Source organism: Asterias amurensis, chromosome 2 (genome assembly GCF_032118995.1).
Source record: "Asterias amurensis chromosome 2, ASM3211899v1".
Lineage (NCBI taxonomy): Eukaryota > Metazoa > Echinodermata > Asteroidea > Forcipulatida > Asteriidae > Asterias > Asterias amurensis.
Window position 1 is genome coordinate 6097990 of NC_092649.1, and position 16992 is coordinate 6114981.

Consider the following 16992-nt stretch of genomic DNA (forward strand, 5'->3'; position numbering starts at 1 on the left):
TATGAAGTTAATTTTTTCCAGAAGATAAAGGAAACAATTACAGCGGCAGTGCTCAAAAGACTAACTCCTGTTGACTAATGCATCTAAGAGAAGGAATAGACGGAGAACTTGACTTTCTTAAACCTTCTACTCAAACACTTTGACAACAACCATTACAGGAATGAATCTGAGAGCATGCAAAACCTATTAATCTGATTAGATTCAACATTCCACTTTGAGGTTCGGATGAAAAAGGAGTTATATTGCAGCAGACCATTGTATTTTGCGTATGGGGGTGTTAACATTACAAATATTATTTCATTATTTCTTAAATTCAACAATGCATTTTTGATGAGTAATTTCTGGTATAGCGATTGCAGCTTGGTTCCTTCGGATACCGATGAAATCAATTAAATGAAAATAAAGAAGGATTTTCCGCAAAACCTGGCTGTATATAGTAGAGGTTTTTACCTGGGATTAATCTGGATTTCAATTGCGGTGTTTTTCAAACCTACATTTTTAAATAATGTGTTTAAATAATGGAATATACGAACATTCATTATAGTGGACACTATTGGTAATTACTCAAAATAATTATTACCATAAAACCTCACTTAGTAATGGGGAGCGGTTGATTGTATACAACATTGTGAGAAACGGCTCCCTCTGAAGTGACGTAGTTTTCGAGAAAGAAGTAGTTTTCCACGAATTTGATTTCGAAACCTCAAATTTAGAATTTGAGGTCTTGAAGTCAGGCGTCTGAAAGCACACAACTTCATGTGATAAGGGTGTTTTTTCTTTTTTTCATAGTTATCTCGCAACTCCGACGACAAATCGAGCTCAAATTTTCACAGGTTTGTTATTTTATGCATACAAATATGTCATATGTTGAGATTTGAGAAACACTAAGTGATAAGACTGGTCTTTGACAACTACAAAATAGTGTACATTGCTTTAAGTGCCAATTTACCGTTACGTTTACTTTACAGACTCCACTTTTTAATATTGACGGGGGAAAAAATAAACCCTTTTCAATCTGAAATCTCATAGGCGGAAAAAAAATTGAATTAACAAAATTAAAAAAACGTCAAGAGAAATAACGTCCACGTCTTTAATAAGCAACTATTCACAGGCTACCGGTTTCAGGCAATATGAGAAGAAACGAAAACATATTAATAATTATTTCCAAATGCTGTTTTCTTGTGGAATTATCAGGGTTAGAAATATATTTTAAAAGTAAAATACAATTATTCACACAAATATGCCACGAAATTGCACGGTTTTCCCGATACGTCATGATCCAACACAGCACGCCATTTTGTGGAGTCAAATCTGTGACTCACAAAATGACCGACCGTGTTAGTTCGCAAAGTAAAAGGATAACCACCCAATTTCGAGGCATATTTTGTGTGGATCATATTGTTCTATTTTTAAAACATCTTTCTAACCATATTCCAACAAACGGTTACAAACACTTGTTTATCTACAAACTCGCCCTACCCAAGCGGTGTGTCCTTGGAAAGGGTCACATTACAAGTTTTTTTTTTTTTTTTTTTTTTTTTGGGGGGGGGGGTAGCTTTAAAATTATGCAACTAGACTTGAGTAACTTATTAGATAAGAGGCAATTGCTTGCTTTGTGAAGTTCTACATTCAAATTATTCACAGCCACATCTACATTGTCATGATTATAGTAAGTTCGTATCGTCTGCAAACAAACAGAATGAGATCAAATCAGAAGAATTACAAATATCATTTGTATAAAATAAGAAACCATAACGGACCTAGTACCTTGTGGAACCACACCAGAAATTAATTTATACAATGGGGTTGGTGAATTACATGAAATGATTTGCTTTCTACTTGTCAAATATATATTAATGGTTGATTTAATTATTATTATTATTATGCATTTAGGTACGCTATTTATTAAAACCATATCACAGCGCTTACATTAGAAAGAGTAATAAATGAAACATTATACATACAAAAGAACAATACAAAATCAATTAGGAAAGAGGTATGTTTTGAGAACCCACATCCACTGATGGAGCAGATTTAATATAGGAGAGAAGTTCATTCCACTCCTTAGCTGCTGTTACAGTGAATGTACGATCTCCCGTCTTACTACGAGTCGTGGGAAAAGTAAGGCGAAATGAATCTGCATTGGAGCGAAGATTTGTGCCGCAAAGGTCGATACAACTCAAGACATTCATTAAAATACACTGGTGCCTGATTGTGGAAGAACTTGTAAACTGTTTAAAGAATCTTAATACAATCCTCTGTTTAATTGGTTACCAATGAAGCAATCTTAGAGGCATGGCATCATGACGGCGATCTATAACCTAAAGATAACACCAGCACCCCAGTTCTGCTGCCGCTGCCATGTCAGTGTAATTATTGTGTCGTCGTAAAGACTAAAACTATTTTTCATGCATAAGCGTGTAATCTAAATAATAAAACAACCAAAAGGATGACATCATTCAAAGTTTTTACAGAGTTAAGAAAAATAGAACTGTTAGTTAACAGGTTATATTTAAAAACACAAAAAACTGTTTTTAAGACAGAAAAAAACTAGCTCCTGAACCAGTCCAAGAGTAATCGCCGAACACTGGTGTGTTCTAATTTTGCAATGAAAATAACATAGTTTACAGTATCAAAAGCCGCAGACGGGTCCACGAAAACACCAATTGAAGTGTGTTTATTCTCAACAGCTTTATGTCTTTATTAAAGGTAGTGGACACTATTTGTTATTACTCAAAATAATTATTAGCATAAAACCTTACTTGGTAACGAGTAATGGGGAGAGGTTGATAGTATAAAACATTGTGAGAAACGGCTCTCTCTTAAGTGAAGTAGTTTTCGAGAAAGAAGTAATTTTCCACGAACTTGATTTTGAGACCTCTGATTTAGGATTTGAGGTCTCGAAATCAAGCATCTGAAAGCACACAACTTCGTGTGACAAGGGTGTTTTTTCTTTCATTATTTTCTCGCAGATTTAACAGATTCATTGGGAGAGGCATGTTACAAACCTGGAGCTCTACGGTGGACTACCGAGAGTTAGCACCAAGATTGGGACAAGAAGGCTGAAATTAGCAGGTCACTGTCTCAGACATACTGAGCTGGCAGTGAGCAGGCTGGTGCTATGGGCCCCCTACTCTGGGTCGCTGTTCCCGAGGCAGAGCACAATCCACCTTTGTGGGCACCTTGTGTCGGGGCTCTGCCCCTGGCCTACGACGAGAAGAGCTGCGTACAGTGATGGAGGACCAGGGGTGGATTTCACAAAGGTAGTCCTAACTTAGGACTAGTCCTAGGCAATGCTAAGAGATAGGACTGGTCCTAAGTTAGGACCAGTAACTCATCCTAGCTTAGGACTGGTCCTATCTCTTATAGCATTGCCTAGGACTAGTCCTAAGTTAGGACTACCTTTGTGAAATCCACCCTAGGTTGGAGGGCCATCATCCGATGCTCCGTATCGACTGAATGGAAATGAATTATCTCGCAACTTCGATGACCGATTGAACTCAAATTTCCACAGGTTTGTTATTTTATGCATATGTGAAGACTAGTCTTTGACAATTACCAGTAGTGTCCAGTGTTTTTAAGTACATTCGTAATTGCTAATTTAGTAGAAAGAGCATTGTGCTCTGAAACGTACACCATGTATGATGAGCCTAAATGGCAGTGCTCTAAATTCGAATAAAGGCGTGGTTAACGGAACCTATTACTAATTAATTATGTATAATAATATTGTAAATACTACAATAATACTGCTCCCCAAATTATTTTACTATTAGATATAATGGTCTAAACTTTGTGTAACTCTTCGGTCAAGGCGACCGCGTTCAAGCGGTCAAGGCGGCCGCTACCCATGCTTTGAATGTTAACTACTTATGGAATCAGACTGATTTGTCAGTGTAATACCTGAGGTGCCAAGCAATCACAGGGTGGTAACTTAGTGGTAGTAAATGGCTACTCTTTAAGCCTAGTCAAAATGAGCTAAGAAAACATACACTAAGCTACTCATTTGGAGTTGCTATCACATGTTTTTGTACTTAGGGTGGTCCTACGAAGCATTTGGCACCATTTATGTTTTGCCACCTCAGGTGGTACCAATATCTGATCTGGCCTATGGACTTGTGTCGTCCGATAGAGTAAAACTATTTTTATGCACAAGCAAAGCTAAGAAGCATGAAATAAACTTTACCCCAGGCGTGGTTAACGGAAGCAACCAATTATGGTCCCTTTAAAGGCTGAAATGAGTGTCTACGTCTGGCATGTGTATTTGGTGGAAGAGTCAGCAGGAACTTGGCACTCCAGAATAACATTTTTTGCCGCTAGAATGTCAAGAAATGAATCCCAATCAATGGTAAAACCAACGAGATCCGGGTCGTCATCGCTACCTATTTCATAACGTTGAAAAGTGATGATGAAGATCTGACCAAGAGCGCGGGAGATCACCGCTGGCAAGTATTTCTGTATCACATTCCTACCATAGGCCGGAACCATGGATAAAATCGATTCGTCCTCAATGACGATAACAACAACAGGACTCTCGCAACCTCTGTAGCTGACGCTATCCACAATTCGGCACTTAGACCCTGATGCGACAACCTCTGACATCTCTTGCGCTGAGTTGTTATCATCATCTGATGTTGGCGAAGCATCTACTGGGATTTGTAACGTTTTACACGCCTTGCGCACAACATTCATTAGGAAGTGATTTATGTCGAAATCAGTGTCACCCAAGACAAAAGAAACAGATGCTGGGTCGATGTTCTTTAGAAGCCCCCATATATACTTCAGTGTATGGGTAAAACGAGGTTGAATACATGTGCAACTCAGAGGGTCGGCGATTCCACATGAGCATTTCTGTAGAGGGTACCACCGAGGAGCACACCCGTCAACTGCGTTCCCACTTGCTGTTTGGAAGGTTCTTTTGTCTATATGACCAGGCTTCAAGGCCTGGTAAAACCGAAAACCATTCCGCGTCATTCGCATACACCTGGTGAGCCATGATATATTAAAGTATGGTGTGAGTGCATTCTCAACGGGATCTACGGACCCCGTAGCATTCGTCGCAAGGTACCCTTCTAATGATATGGATATCCAGAAAAATGTACATGGGTATTGCTCACAAAGGTCTTTAAAAGGTATCCAGTCCAAACTGAGTACAAATGGGACCTCGTCCCACATGATGTGAGCTTTTGGGTGCTTTGATAGGACGCCTCGGGTGAGCTTTGCCATCAATGCGGGGCTGAAACACACAGAGTACGGATCAGTATCAGGGAAGCAGTAGAGGACAAGATCAGCTATGGACATGATCTTGATGGAAGGTGACATTGGCTCAGAGAACAGGTTCCGGAATTGTGACACGAGATGACTTGGAGAGCGCAGCAAGCGACCTAACCCATCGTTACTCGACAGATTCATACTTGTACACGATACAACGAAGACGATCCCTTGCAATCCATCTTCACTTGTTACTATCTTCTCGGCCTGTTTGGCTAAGATCAAAGACTTCCCCGTACCGTAATCTCCGAAGATGACTTGCCGTTGATTGCCAACTCTAATTATCTCATTCTGTTCAGGAGTCAACAGAATTTTCCCGACCTTCGCACTAGTTTTCTTGATGGCGTCTGGCAGAGTTCGAATCCGTACAACGGACGCCAGTCCAACGTATCTCCCGCACACGTCCTTATAGTTCCCCAAGCCAAGGCTTTCTCCTGCCCGGAACCGTTTCCCGACCGACTCATTAAATTCTGTTGGCGACTCTAAATCTTCACTAGTCAGCACTTGTCTTTTGTGAGCGTCACACATACCCATTTTACTTAAGTGATCGCGTGTCAGGTTAGGCAGTGCAACAAAGCCAACAACGGGCACCGTTGAAATGAAGTCCAGGTCAGCATTCATCTCGCGGAAGGCTTTCTCATCTTTAGCGACTTGTTCGAAGGCACTTTGTGTCTGCCTACGCATGGTTTTGCAGGCGCTGGTTGTTTTGACACTCTTGACTTGAACGAATGTAACTCCGGTGTTTAGGTGAATCACCATGACGTCATGGTCGCCGTCAATTGTTTTCCGTTTCTTACTGCCTGTTTTCACAGCTCTTAGATAGTTCTGCATATTATACTCACTGAGAACAAACATGCCTTCCCGATGTTCACAGCCCCACGAGTAGAAACATTTGACCACCTTCTCCACGGCGTCTTTCTGGAAACGATGTGCGACCTCTTTCTCTGATACTTCATCGTTTGTTTTCAAGTCGAGATCCCCCTTATTGTGGTAAAAGTGTGCAGCAGGAACGCGGTAAGTAGCACAAGATAAGTTTGGGTAGTGGTCTTGAAGGTAAGTCTTTGTTGCGTCTTTGAAGGATATCGTCTCTCCTGAACTGTGCAGAGTTACACTCAAATCCTGGGTATCCAACGGGTCAAGATGTTCTACCACGGGGTCCTTGATAAAGCAAGCTGGGCATGGCACAGACTGGACAATGTTTGAAGCCATGATTGTAACTACAGAGAGGAACAAAATAGAACCAATTAATTAACAGTCAAGAAAATCTGTCGTTGGTTTGTACCATGGGGACAAACTGTGACATCACATGTTTACAAAAGAGCCATAGAGCCTGGATTTCCTGCAGGCACGATTTGTACACAGCCCGTTAGAAGAAAACATAAAATCTTATATTTTATGGAGATTTCACTGTCCAATACACCGATCCATTAAGCCAGGCCCAATTATCATTGACCAATCACAACCGCGAAATCTGATCACCATTTGAACCGTTTGGTGATCTTTGCACTAATGGTGATCGGGTTTCGCGGCTGTGATTGGTTAACTGGTAAGGAGGCGGGGCGTAATGGATCGGTCTATTAAACTTTTGGTATGATGAAGGGGGGCACATCTCAAAACTTGTCAAGCTTTTACTTTCATAACTGTTGGATTTATGTGGACATTGTGACACAAAACGTCAACTTTCCCATAAAATTTTGACCAGTGCAGTACCTTGCCTGCCGGAATACCCAAAGAATGTACCAGGTCACACTTGTTGTAAAAAAGGTTCACATAGTCTATATTATGCATCAGTATATAATATCACTCTTTTCATTTGGGTACAAAACATCTTCGAGCGATTTCTTCTGACGTGTATGTTGATTCAGAAGAAACAAAAGTACATTCAACTTTTATTCCAGCACAGATCAAAGGTCTGTATCCCCCCCTTTATTCAGATGGGCTTTTGTTCGTCTGAATTTATGGTAGAAATAAGAAATATTGAGCCCATATGGAAACTAAAACAAAAAGTTGAGCTTCCTCTATTAGTACGGTGTTAAAGGGCAATTTGTCCCCCACACACGCTCTGTGTATTTGTCCCTCATCCTGGGCTGAAGGAAGTTGATTTAAAAAAAAAAGGCAAAATACTGCTACGCAATAAACCTCTACAAATCCCAGTCATGTCACTACTCCATTGCTTTGTCCTTCGGATGGGACTTAAAGCTGTTGGTCCCATGTGTTGTGTAAACGCATGTAAAAGAACCCAGTACACTTATAGAAAACAGAATGGGTTCACCCCGGTGTTCCAGCATATTGCAATTCACTGGAGAGATGGCGAGGCAGGCGAATTTATGCAGCATTATATTCTTACTTATAAACTTGTTTTCATAACGCAAGATATGCACTACTTTCGTGATATCGGCTGCAGGAGGATATAGACACTGGCATTTTGTTTTTATTATCGATGAGCTTCGTGACTGGAATTTAAAATGTCACCCCTTTGGCCCAAGCCCATGTGGAAAACATCCAATGCAGTATCCAAACTTTATGTGACCTGACATTAGGTGAAATAAACATGTCATAGCTTAAGCTCCGGGTCATCGAAGCCACAAGAAAACTGAATATCTTTATGTTTTTAATGATTTCAAACATCGAGTTTTGGAATCTCGCCAGATAAAAAACAATGCTTTCTCTTTGCTAAAAGAAACACTGTAGAGACAATTAATTAAGAACTCACTCCACGGAAGTGAAGTTAGTACGAGATCGGAAGTTCTCTCGATCCACTTAAAGCAAAAGCAGTATCCCAGCCGATTTCTCACCCTTCCAGCCTTCCATTATGGTGAGCAAGACATTTCTTTTTAAAACTGAGAAGTCTCCCGTTTTCAAAAACAATCTACTCGGCGGTATTATACAAATTTAACATGGCTTGAAAGAATATAAAGCATGACAAGTTCGCAACAGAACATAATATAATCTAACCAGCTTAAAGGCAGTGGACACTATTGGTAATTACTCAAAATAATTATTAGCATAAAACCTTTCTTGGTGACGAGTAATGGGGAGAGTTTGAGTTTGATGGTATAAAACAATGTGAGAAACGGCTCCCTCTGAAGTGCCATAGTTTTCGAGAAATAAGTAATTTTCCACGAATTTGATTTCGAGACCTCAAGTTTCGAAATCAACCATCTAAACACACACAACTTCGTGTGACAAGGGTGTTTTTTTCTTTCATTATTATCTCGCAACTTCGATGACCGATTTAGCTCAAATTTTCACAGGTTTGTTATTTTATGCATATGTTAAGATACACCAACTGTGAAGGCTAGTCTTTAACAGTTACCAATAGTGTCCGCTGCCTTTAAGTAGATGCACATTATTGTGTTACCGCAAACCATTATACGTTGCCTGAAAACATTGATTGTTCCACTTTAGTGTACGCCCTTCAATCTTATAGGAACAACATTTACTTATATAGTGATTGTTTCCTTATCCGCTGGGGATTCCTTTAAAATGCAAACCTCTAAATTCTAAACACGTCTGTTTTAAAACAAACAACTCTGGTGAACTGTAGCACCCTATAGTCTCCTGTTTACAGTTTTATGCCAAGATCCTACTTTGCATAACGACTTGTTTTCGGGCACTTCACAAACCACATGTACACCACGTGCACACTTATAGTTGTACGACATTGCTTATGTGGTATACACACTAGTATAAGTTCAGTGTAGACACGCTGTTGTGGTAGGCTTACATCAAATTTAAATAAACTTACTGTCATTCTCAAATAATTAAGAAGGTGTCTTTTTTAATCATTGTTTGGATTATCAACATCTTCTCCAATACAATTTGTTATAATTTATAATAATTTATTGAACTTTTTATTGCGCTCTCTCCAGGACCAGCCTGTCCGATTAGAGCGCATAACAATTTATCACAATTCCATTAAAAAAAAAAATTATGAAAATTAATCCATCCGAAAATAATCAAATGCGTAATTATATCAAAAATCCATTAAAAAGTTACAGCAAATACCAAAAATCCTTTAAAAAGTTACAGCAAATAACAATCAGTAAAATACACCAAACATTACATTTACAAAACAGACTTAAAAACATACAGAATCAAATTGCACAAAGGTCATAATTTGTTATGTTGAATTCAGCCTGTAGAGAACAGGTGTTTTTGCACTACCGGTAAATGAAATCAAAAGGTTATGACCTGAGCCTATAACGGGCAGACGGCCTACATGGCGTGTCACACAATGTGGGATTGAACTTCAATACAAAATAAGTCTCTCGATCTCAGTTGAAGCTTCTTTGAGACAGTTTATTATAACAGAATACAACATTCATCACGTGACTTATGTTGTTTTGTTTATCTTTTCCACCATCAGTTTTGTTTTCCAGTGCAATTCCCTCCCGCCCCAATTTCGGTGGCACAATGATTGATTAAAAAAAAGCATTAAAGCCATTGGACACTTTCGGTAAACTGTATTGTCCAAGGCCCACACTTCGTGTACCACAACTTCTATATAAAATAACAAACCTGTGAAAATTTAGGGTCATTGGAGTCGTGAGAAAATAACGGGAAAACCCATCCTTGTTTCCCCACGTTTCGCGTTGTCATGACATGTGTTTAAAATAAATTCGTAAATTCTCGATATCGAGAATTGATATTGTTTTTTTCTTCTCAAAAGTAAAGCATTTTATGGAATAATATTTCAAGAGAAGTCTTCAACCATTACCTTCTGTAAACCCTGTAAAGTATGTGTAAATCTGTGAACATTCATTTTTTTTCTGATCCCAAAGTGTCCAATGACTTTAAATAAACATGCAGAAAGTTAGGAGTATTATTGATACGTGTCTCAAAAGACAACACAGATGCTTTTGAAACTTGCGAGTGTAGTGTATAAACTAAAAATTAACAATGTTGAACATTTCTAGTGCGCCATGTCTGTAAATGCTGGCGCAACAAACAAGAACTCTGCTAATTTACAAAGTATCCTAGATCCATCCTCTCGACAGTTTATGTCCTTTTTCTATAATATACAGTGAGTATGATTGCACTTTTGGTCGTCAAAGCTCACATTATCGTATAATTTGTATTTAGACAATTCCAGAAAATTGCCTGGAAGGCAAGTGCAATAAATATTTCAAAAGACAGAATAAGTCCAAATGGCTTGTTGGCGGTGGGGCCTGTGGTGTTGTGCCATGCGGGTGAACATCAGACTTAACAAGGCACTGGACACCTTTGATTGGTAACTTTCAAACTCCTTTTACTCCTTTTTCGAAATTTTGACATTCTCGAGAAAGGAGTACAGCGCCCCATGTTACTGGGTCTACGCATGGAGGTACCTCCATAGTCTACGTCACCCCTTGCCTACCCAATTCACAACTCACCGTGAATTGTTCGATGTAGGCCTATACACGGTACATTCTCATCGAAAGCCGCCCCCCAAAAAAAATGTTTACCCCGGCCGCCTCACAACTGAAAACATTTGGGGCCTACACAATACTGATAAACAGAATAAAACTTACCAATCTTGAATTTCTCCCTAAAAAGAATGGGAAGAGTCAATCAGCACAATTATTTCACTGTATCATTGGCTAGACCATGGATGATTATGCTATAATACATGTATATAGCTAACGCACCGTTGATTGCGCAATCACACCGTCGGTAAAAATGGGAAAACCAGCGGGAAAACCTATGCTCTATATAAATAATATGTGCCTCACTGTGTAGTCTTGGCCCAAGACGTTAGTGCTCGATATTGGATAGTGTATTATGCGTACGCTCAGTTGTAAATTGCTAAAGCGTGCCCTCTTGCGGTATGATTAAACACCTCCATGATCCCACTATCCTTTAATTTTCCTTGTGGGGAGTCGAGAACATGGGAGAACTGAATGCGGTTTGCTTTTGGCCCGTCGTCAAAATGCGCTCGCGAGAATGCAGAGAATCTCAAAACAGTAGTTTGCTGGGGATGGGATGGCAAGGGATTGGGACTTGAGTCAAGTCTAGTTTCACAGGAGCTTTTTATTCTATAAAGAGTCACTTTTGCAGAGAGGATAATAATCTCACGCAATATCAACAAATTCATTTAAGAATTAAACTATTTACATTTATTTACAAATCTCCCTATTTACAACAAAATATATATTATACAAGAGAGCAATAACAAAACACAATCTGCTTAAAGGCAGTGGACACTATTGGTAATTACTCAAAATAATGATTAGCATAACACCTTACTTTGTAACGAGTAATGGGGAGAGGTTGGTAGTACAAAACATTGTGAGAAACAGCTCCCTCTGAAGTGGAGTAGTTTTCGAGAAAGAAGTAATTTTCCATGAATTTGATTTCGAAACCTCAGATTTAGAATTTGAGGTCTTGAAGTCAGTTATCTGAAAGCACACAACTTCGTGTGCTAAGGGTGTTTTTTCTTTTTTTCATAGTTATCTCGCAACGCCGACGACCAATCGAGCTCAAATTTTCACAGGTTTGTTATTTTATGCATACAAATAATTTTTATGTCATATGTTGAGAAACACTAAGTGAGAAGACTGGTCTTTGACAACTACAAAATAGTGTACATCGCTTTAAGTGCCAATTTACCGTTACGTTTACAGACTCCACTTTTTAATATTGACGGGGGAAAAAATAAACCCTTTTCAATCTGAAATCTCATAGGCAGGAAAAAATTTAATAAAGAAAATTAAAAAACGTCAAGAGAAATAACGTCCACGTCTTTAAATCAGCAACTATTCACAAGCTACCGGTGTAAAGCAATATGAGAAGAAACGAAAAAATATTAATAATTATTTCCAAATGCTGTTTCCTTGTGGAATGATCATGGTTAGAAATATATTTTAAAAGTAGAATACAATTATTCACACAAATATGCCTCGAAATTGCACGGTTTTCCCGATACGTCATGATCCAACACAGCACGCCATTTTGTGGAGTCAAATCTGTGTGTTTTTAAAACATCTTTCAAACCATATGCATTTCATAACAAACGGCAACAAACACTTGTTTATATACCAACTCGCCCTACCCAAGCGGTGTGTCCTTTTAAGGAAAGGGTCACATTACAAGTTTTGTTGTTGTTGTATTTTTTTTTTTTTTTTTTTTCTGGGGGGGGGGGTTGAGCTTAACAATTATGTAGTTAGACTTGAGTAAATTTATTGATAACTTATTAGATAAAAGGCAACTGCTTATTTTTTCGTGAAATTATATATTCAAATTATTCATAGCCACATCTACCATGTCATGATTATATAAGTAAGTTCGTATGTCTGCAAACAAACATAGCGAGATCAAATCAGAAGAATTACAAATATCATTTGTATTTTAAAATAAGAAACAATAACGGACCTAGTATAAAACCTAGTATAGAACCCCCCACAATAAATTAATTTATGCAATGGGGTTGAGGAATTACATGAAACAATTTGCTTTCTATTTGTCAAATATAAATTAATGGTTTATTTAATTATTTTTATTATGCATTTAAGTACGCTATTCATAGTAAAAACATATAATAAAAATAATAACAATAGAAAGAGCAATAAATTAAACACCATACAAACCAAACGACAAACGAAATCAATTAGGAAAGAGGTATGTTTTGAGAACCCTTTTAAACACATCCACTGATGGAGCAGATTTAATATAGGAGGGAAGTTCATTCCACTCCTTAGCTGCTGTTACAGTGAATGTACGATCTCCCGCCTTACTACGAGTCATGGGAAAAGTAAGGCCCGGTTCATACTTCCTCTGAATGCGAATGCGATACGAATGTTGACGTCACTAATTCGCAGCAAACTTTGGGCAACTCACTTGCGAATATCGCTGCGAAAGGAGGGTTGTGAGGGCAAATTTATGTCAAATTCGCTTCGCATTCGCATGAAGTATGAACCGGGCTAATGCTACTCTCACACTAGGGAAAATATGCTAGCGAATGGGTATACGAATGGAATTATTTGACAATCGCTCAAACTCCGCAACATTCGCCGTGTTTCGTAAGCGTTGGTAACAATTCCGGAACGTTCACTAGTCATTCTCCACCTCTTTTCGAGGATCACTCAATCAAAATGTGACGAACATTCTTGCGATTATATTATAACCAGTTAGGCTGTATGCTCTCAGACTATTATACAAAAATTGACTGCTTCGAGTGCTATGGCTAAAACTATGACTCCCGAGGTTATCCCCGGAGCGTTCTATTTTCCCGAGGCGAAGCCGAGGGAAAATAGAACGCTACGAGGATCACCGAGGGAGTCATAGTTTTAACCATTGCACGAGTAAAAGCAGTCAATATCTGTTTTATAACACCCCAAACATTGCTTAATACTGTACTATTATTATTAAGTTACAGACCTGAATGCTACAATCCACGGACGACGGGAATACAGATTGCAAAAACTTTTACTGTGCTGCATGTAGTGTCGTGCAATCCGAAATGGTTACAGACTATTAATTTACCATCCTCGTACACGCAACGGACGTCTGGGTACTGCACGCCGTGTGCTAGTCTTCAGACTAGCGCACGGCAAACCGTTGCACTATGATCACACGGCCGTCGTCTAGCTAAACTAAGACATGTCATGTGACGCGCTCTTAACCAATGAGCAGGCAGAATATGTGTAAGGGGTGTTATAAAAGAAGATACACGTCGACACAGGATTGATGATTGAAGTTACTTTTAACGACTGTTAGTGGAGGCTCTCACTGTCCTCAACTTCAAATTAGAAGCGTTTATAGAGGTAGCAGCAAAATGCTTTCTTACACAAATGGTAACTATGGAATTGTTTCCTACTTCATTAAAGGGACATTTGAATAATTATACATACAGGACTATGTTTGGCTGGATTAAGAAGGGGGGCCGTACTAAACAAATGAGAGTGTGGTGGGCGATTTCCCCATATTTTGACTTGTCTGTGCACTGACCACTACTTCTGTCATTGCATAGGAATGTGCAGGGTGGCAGAGTTGGCCCTTCCGGACTGGCCTCACACTCACTCCATTGTAATGACTAAAAACAAAGAACTGCTTATAAATAAGGTTTACCGTGTATATGATATAGAAACACTGCCATAACCCTGGCGGCCTTACACTTTCGTATTGTACTACAGTGACGTTCTGGACATCAGTGTACATTTCTGGGGCGGAAAATTTTCACAGCTTCATAACTCAAATCTTACCTGCAACAAGCCACTAATTTCAACAGATTCACATTCCATGGCAGCATATATTTTTCTGCGGTGGGTTTTGGTTGTCATATATTCTTCACAAAACCGTCATTTTCATGAAATAATGCAGCTCCCAACGTTAAGAAATTCAAATTTGTGATCGTACTCTCACAGTCTGCCGTGTGTACGCAAGACGCAAGACGCACGACGCGCGTATATTGCGTTGCATTTGCGTGTAATGCTGTGCAGTCAAGACAATGGTGACCAAGAATTCATGAATCGAAGATGTGGCACTTCAGGATAACTTGTTTTGACGCTAGAACTTCACAGTTTGGTTCGCAATTAGGTTTGTTATCCTCACGAGACGTATCCACTTCTTGCTGTGGCAAAGTGATGATGAAGGTCTGGCCAAGAGCGCGGGAGATCATCGGTTGTAAGTGGTCCCGTCTCGCGTACCCAGCGGGATCGCAATACTCGGTTCGCAAATCGTCCTCAATGATGATAATAACAACAAAACTCTCGCAACCTCTGCAGCTGACACTATCCATAATGCGGCACTTAGACCTTGATGCGTCAACCTCTGACGTCTCTTGCGTTGAGTGATTATCATCATTAGATGTTGGCAAAGCATCTACTGGGATTTCTAATGTTTTACACGCTTTGTTCACACTATCCTTTAGAAAGCGGTTAAGGTCGTCTTCTCTTTCACCGATGATGAAGGAAACAGATGATGGGTCGATTTCATTTATGAGCCCCCATATATGCTTCAGTGTATTGGTAAATTGACTTTGAAAACATGTGCACCTCAGAAGGTCGGTGATTCCACAGGAGCATTTATGTAAAGGGTACCACCGAGGAACACACCCGTTAACTGCGTTCCCACTTTCCATTGGGCATAATGGGGGGTTCCAATAAGGATCCTTCAAGGCCTTGTGAAGCTTGACACTAGTTCGCGTCATTCGCATACACCTGGTGAGGAATGACACATTAAAATTTGGTTTGAGTTTATACTCAGCGTCATCTTGGAACACCGAAGCATTCCCCTTCATGCACGCTACTAATGTCATAGATACCCAGACAAATGTACGTGGGTTTTCCACACAAAGCTTTTCCAAAGGTTTCCAGTCCTGCCAGTCATGCATGAGTACAAATGGGACCTCATCCCACATGATGTGAGAATTTGGGTGCTTTGCTATGACTTCTCGGGTGAGGTCTGCCATCAATTTGGAGTTGAAACGCTGAGAGTAAGGATTAACTGTAGGGAAGCAGTCGCGGTAAAGATCAGCAATGGACATGATCTTGATGGAAGGTGGTATTTTCTCCTCCGAGAACAGGTTCCGGAAGTGTGACACGAGATGACTTGGAGAGTTCAGCAAGCGACCATAACGTGACTCGCCCTCCTGCGCCCCCTCAAACCAACGTGCCAGATTTATACTTGTACAAGATACAATCCACACAATTCCTTCAAATTCCTTTTCACTCACTATCTTCTCGGCCATTTTGGCTAAGATCAAAGACTTCCCGGTACCGTAATCTCCGAAGATGACTTGGCGTCGATTGCGAACTCTGATTATCTCATTCTGTTCGGGTGTTAGCAGAAGTCTCCTGACCATCACACCAGCTTTCTTTGTGGCGTCTAGCAGAGTTCGAATCTTTACAATGGACGCCAGTCCAATGTATCTCCCGCATAAGTCCTTGTAGTTCTCTAAGCCAAAGCTTTCTTCCACCTTGAACCATTTCTCGACCGACTCTTTAAATTCCGTTGGCGACTCTAAATCTTCACTTGTCAGCACTTGTCTTTTGTGAGCGTCACACATACTCATTTTACGTAAGTGATTGCGTGTCAGGTTAGGCAGTGCAACAAAACGAACAACGGGCACCGTTGAAATGAAGTCCAGGTCAGCATTCATCTCGCGGAAGGCTTTCTCATCTTTAGCGACTTGTTCGAAGGCAGTTCGTGTGTGCCTACGCATGGTTTTGGAGGCGCTGGTTGTTTTGACACTCTTGACTTGAACGAATGTAACTCCGATGTTTGGGTGAAGCACCATGACGTCATGCTCGCCCATGACGTCAATTATTGTTTTCCGCTTCTTACTGCCTGTTTCCCTAGCATGGTGAAGATAGCACTTCATCTTATACTCACTGAGAACCATAATGCCTTTCGGATATTCATGTTTCCAATGTAAGAAACATTGGACCACCTTTTCTACGGCCTCTGTCTGGAGGCGGTCAATAACCTCTTCACCACCAACTGTCGCACCACTGGGAATTTCTTCGCTCAATACTTCATTTGTTTTCAAGTCACGACCCCCCTTGTGGTCGTAAAATAGTGCAGGGGGAACGCTATATGGGGTGCTATCTAAATTCGGGTAGTGGTTCTGAAGGTAGGTCTTTGTTGCCTCTTCGAAGGATAGCGTCTCTCCTGAACTTTGCAATGTAACACTCAAATCCTGGGTATCCAACGGCTCAAGATGCCTTACCTCGGGGTCCTTATTAGCAATGCAAGCTGGGCAATCAACAGACTGGTCGGGTTTAATGTTTGAAGCCATGATGG

The 16992-nt window shown here is 40.0% G+C and overlaps 2 protein-coding genes across 3 annotated transcripts; both read right to left on the reverse strand.

The window, feature by feature from the left end:
* Nucleotides 1-82: 82 nt before the first annotated feature.
* LOC139954350 (uncharacterized) lies at nucleotides 83-14489 on the reverse strand. Of its 2 annotated transcripts, none has more exons than XM_071954107.1 (2): nucleotides 14451-14489; nucleotides 83-6485 (listed from the first exon to the last, which is right to left on the reverse strand). In XM_071954107.1, exon 2 carries the CDS (start codon nucleotides 6475-6477, stop codon nucleotides 4243-4245), a length of 2235 nt encoding a protein of 744 aa, XP_071810208.1. In that variant the 5' UTR covers nucleotides 6478-6485; nucleotides 14451-14489; the 3' UTR covers nucleotides 83-4242. The 2 variants fall into 2 exon arrangements, with proteins under 2 accessions (XP_071810208.1, XP_071810207.1); XM_071954106.1 differs by lacking the exon at nucleotides 14451-14489 and adding an exon at nucleotides 10782-10918.
* A 198-nt stretch (nucleotides 14490-14687) lies between these two features.
* On the reverse strand, nucleotides 14688-16992 carry LOC139954348 (uncharacterized). Its single transcript, XM_071954104.1, has one exon. The coding sequence runs from the start codon at nucleotides 16985-16987 to the stop codon at nucleotides 14711-14713; it is 2277 nt and encodes a 758-aa protein (XP_071810205.1). The 5' UTR covers nucleotides 16988-16992; the 3' UTR covers nucleotides 14688-14710.

Bases quoted from the DNA above. Each gene is read 5' to 3' on its own strand.
- LOC139954350 (XM_071954107.1), bottom strand. From the start codon at position 6,477: ATGGCTTCAAACATTGTCCAGTCTGTGCCATGCCCAGCTTGCTTTATC.
- LOC139954348 (XM_071954104.1), bottom strand. From the start codon at position 16,987: ATGGCTTCAAACATTAAACCCGACCAGTCTGTTGATTGCCCAGCTTGC.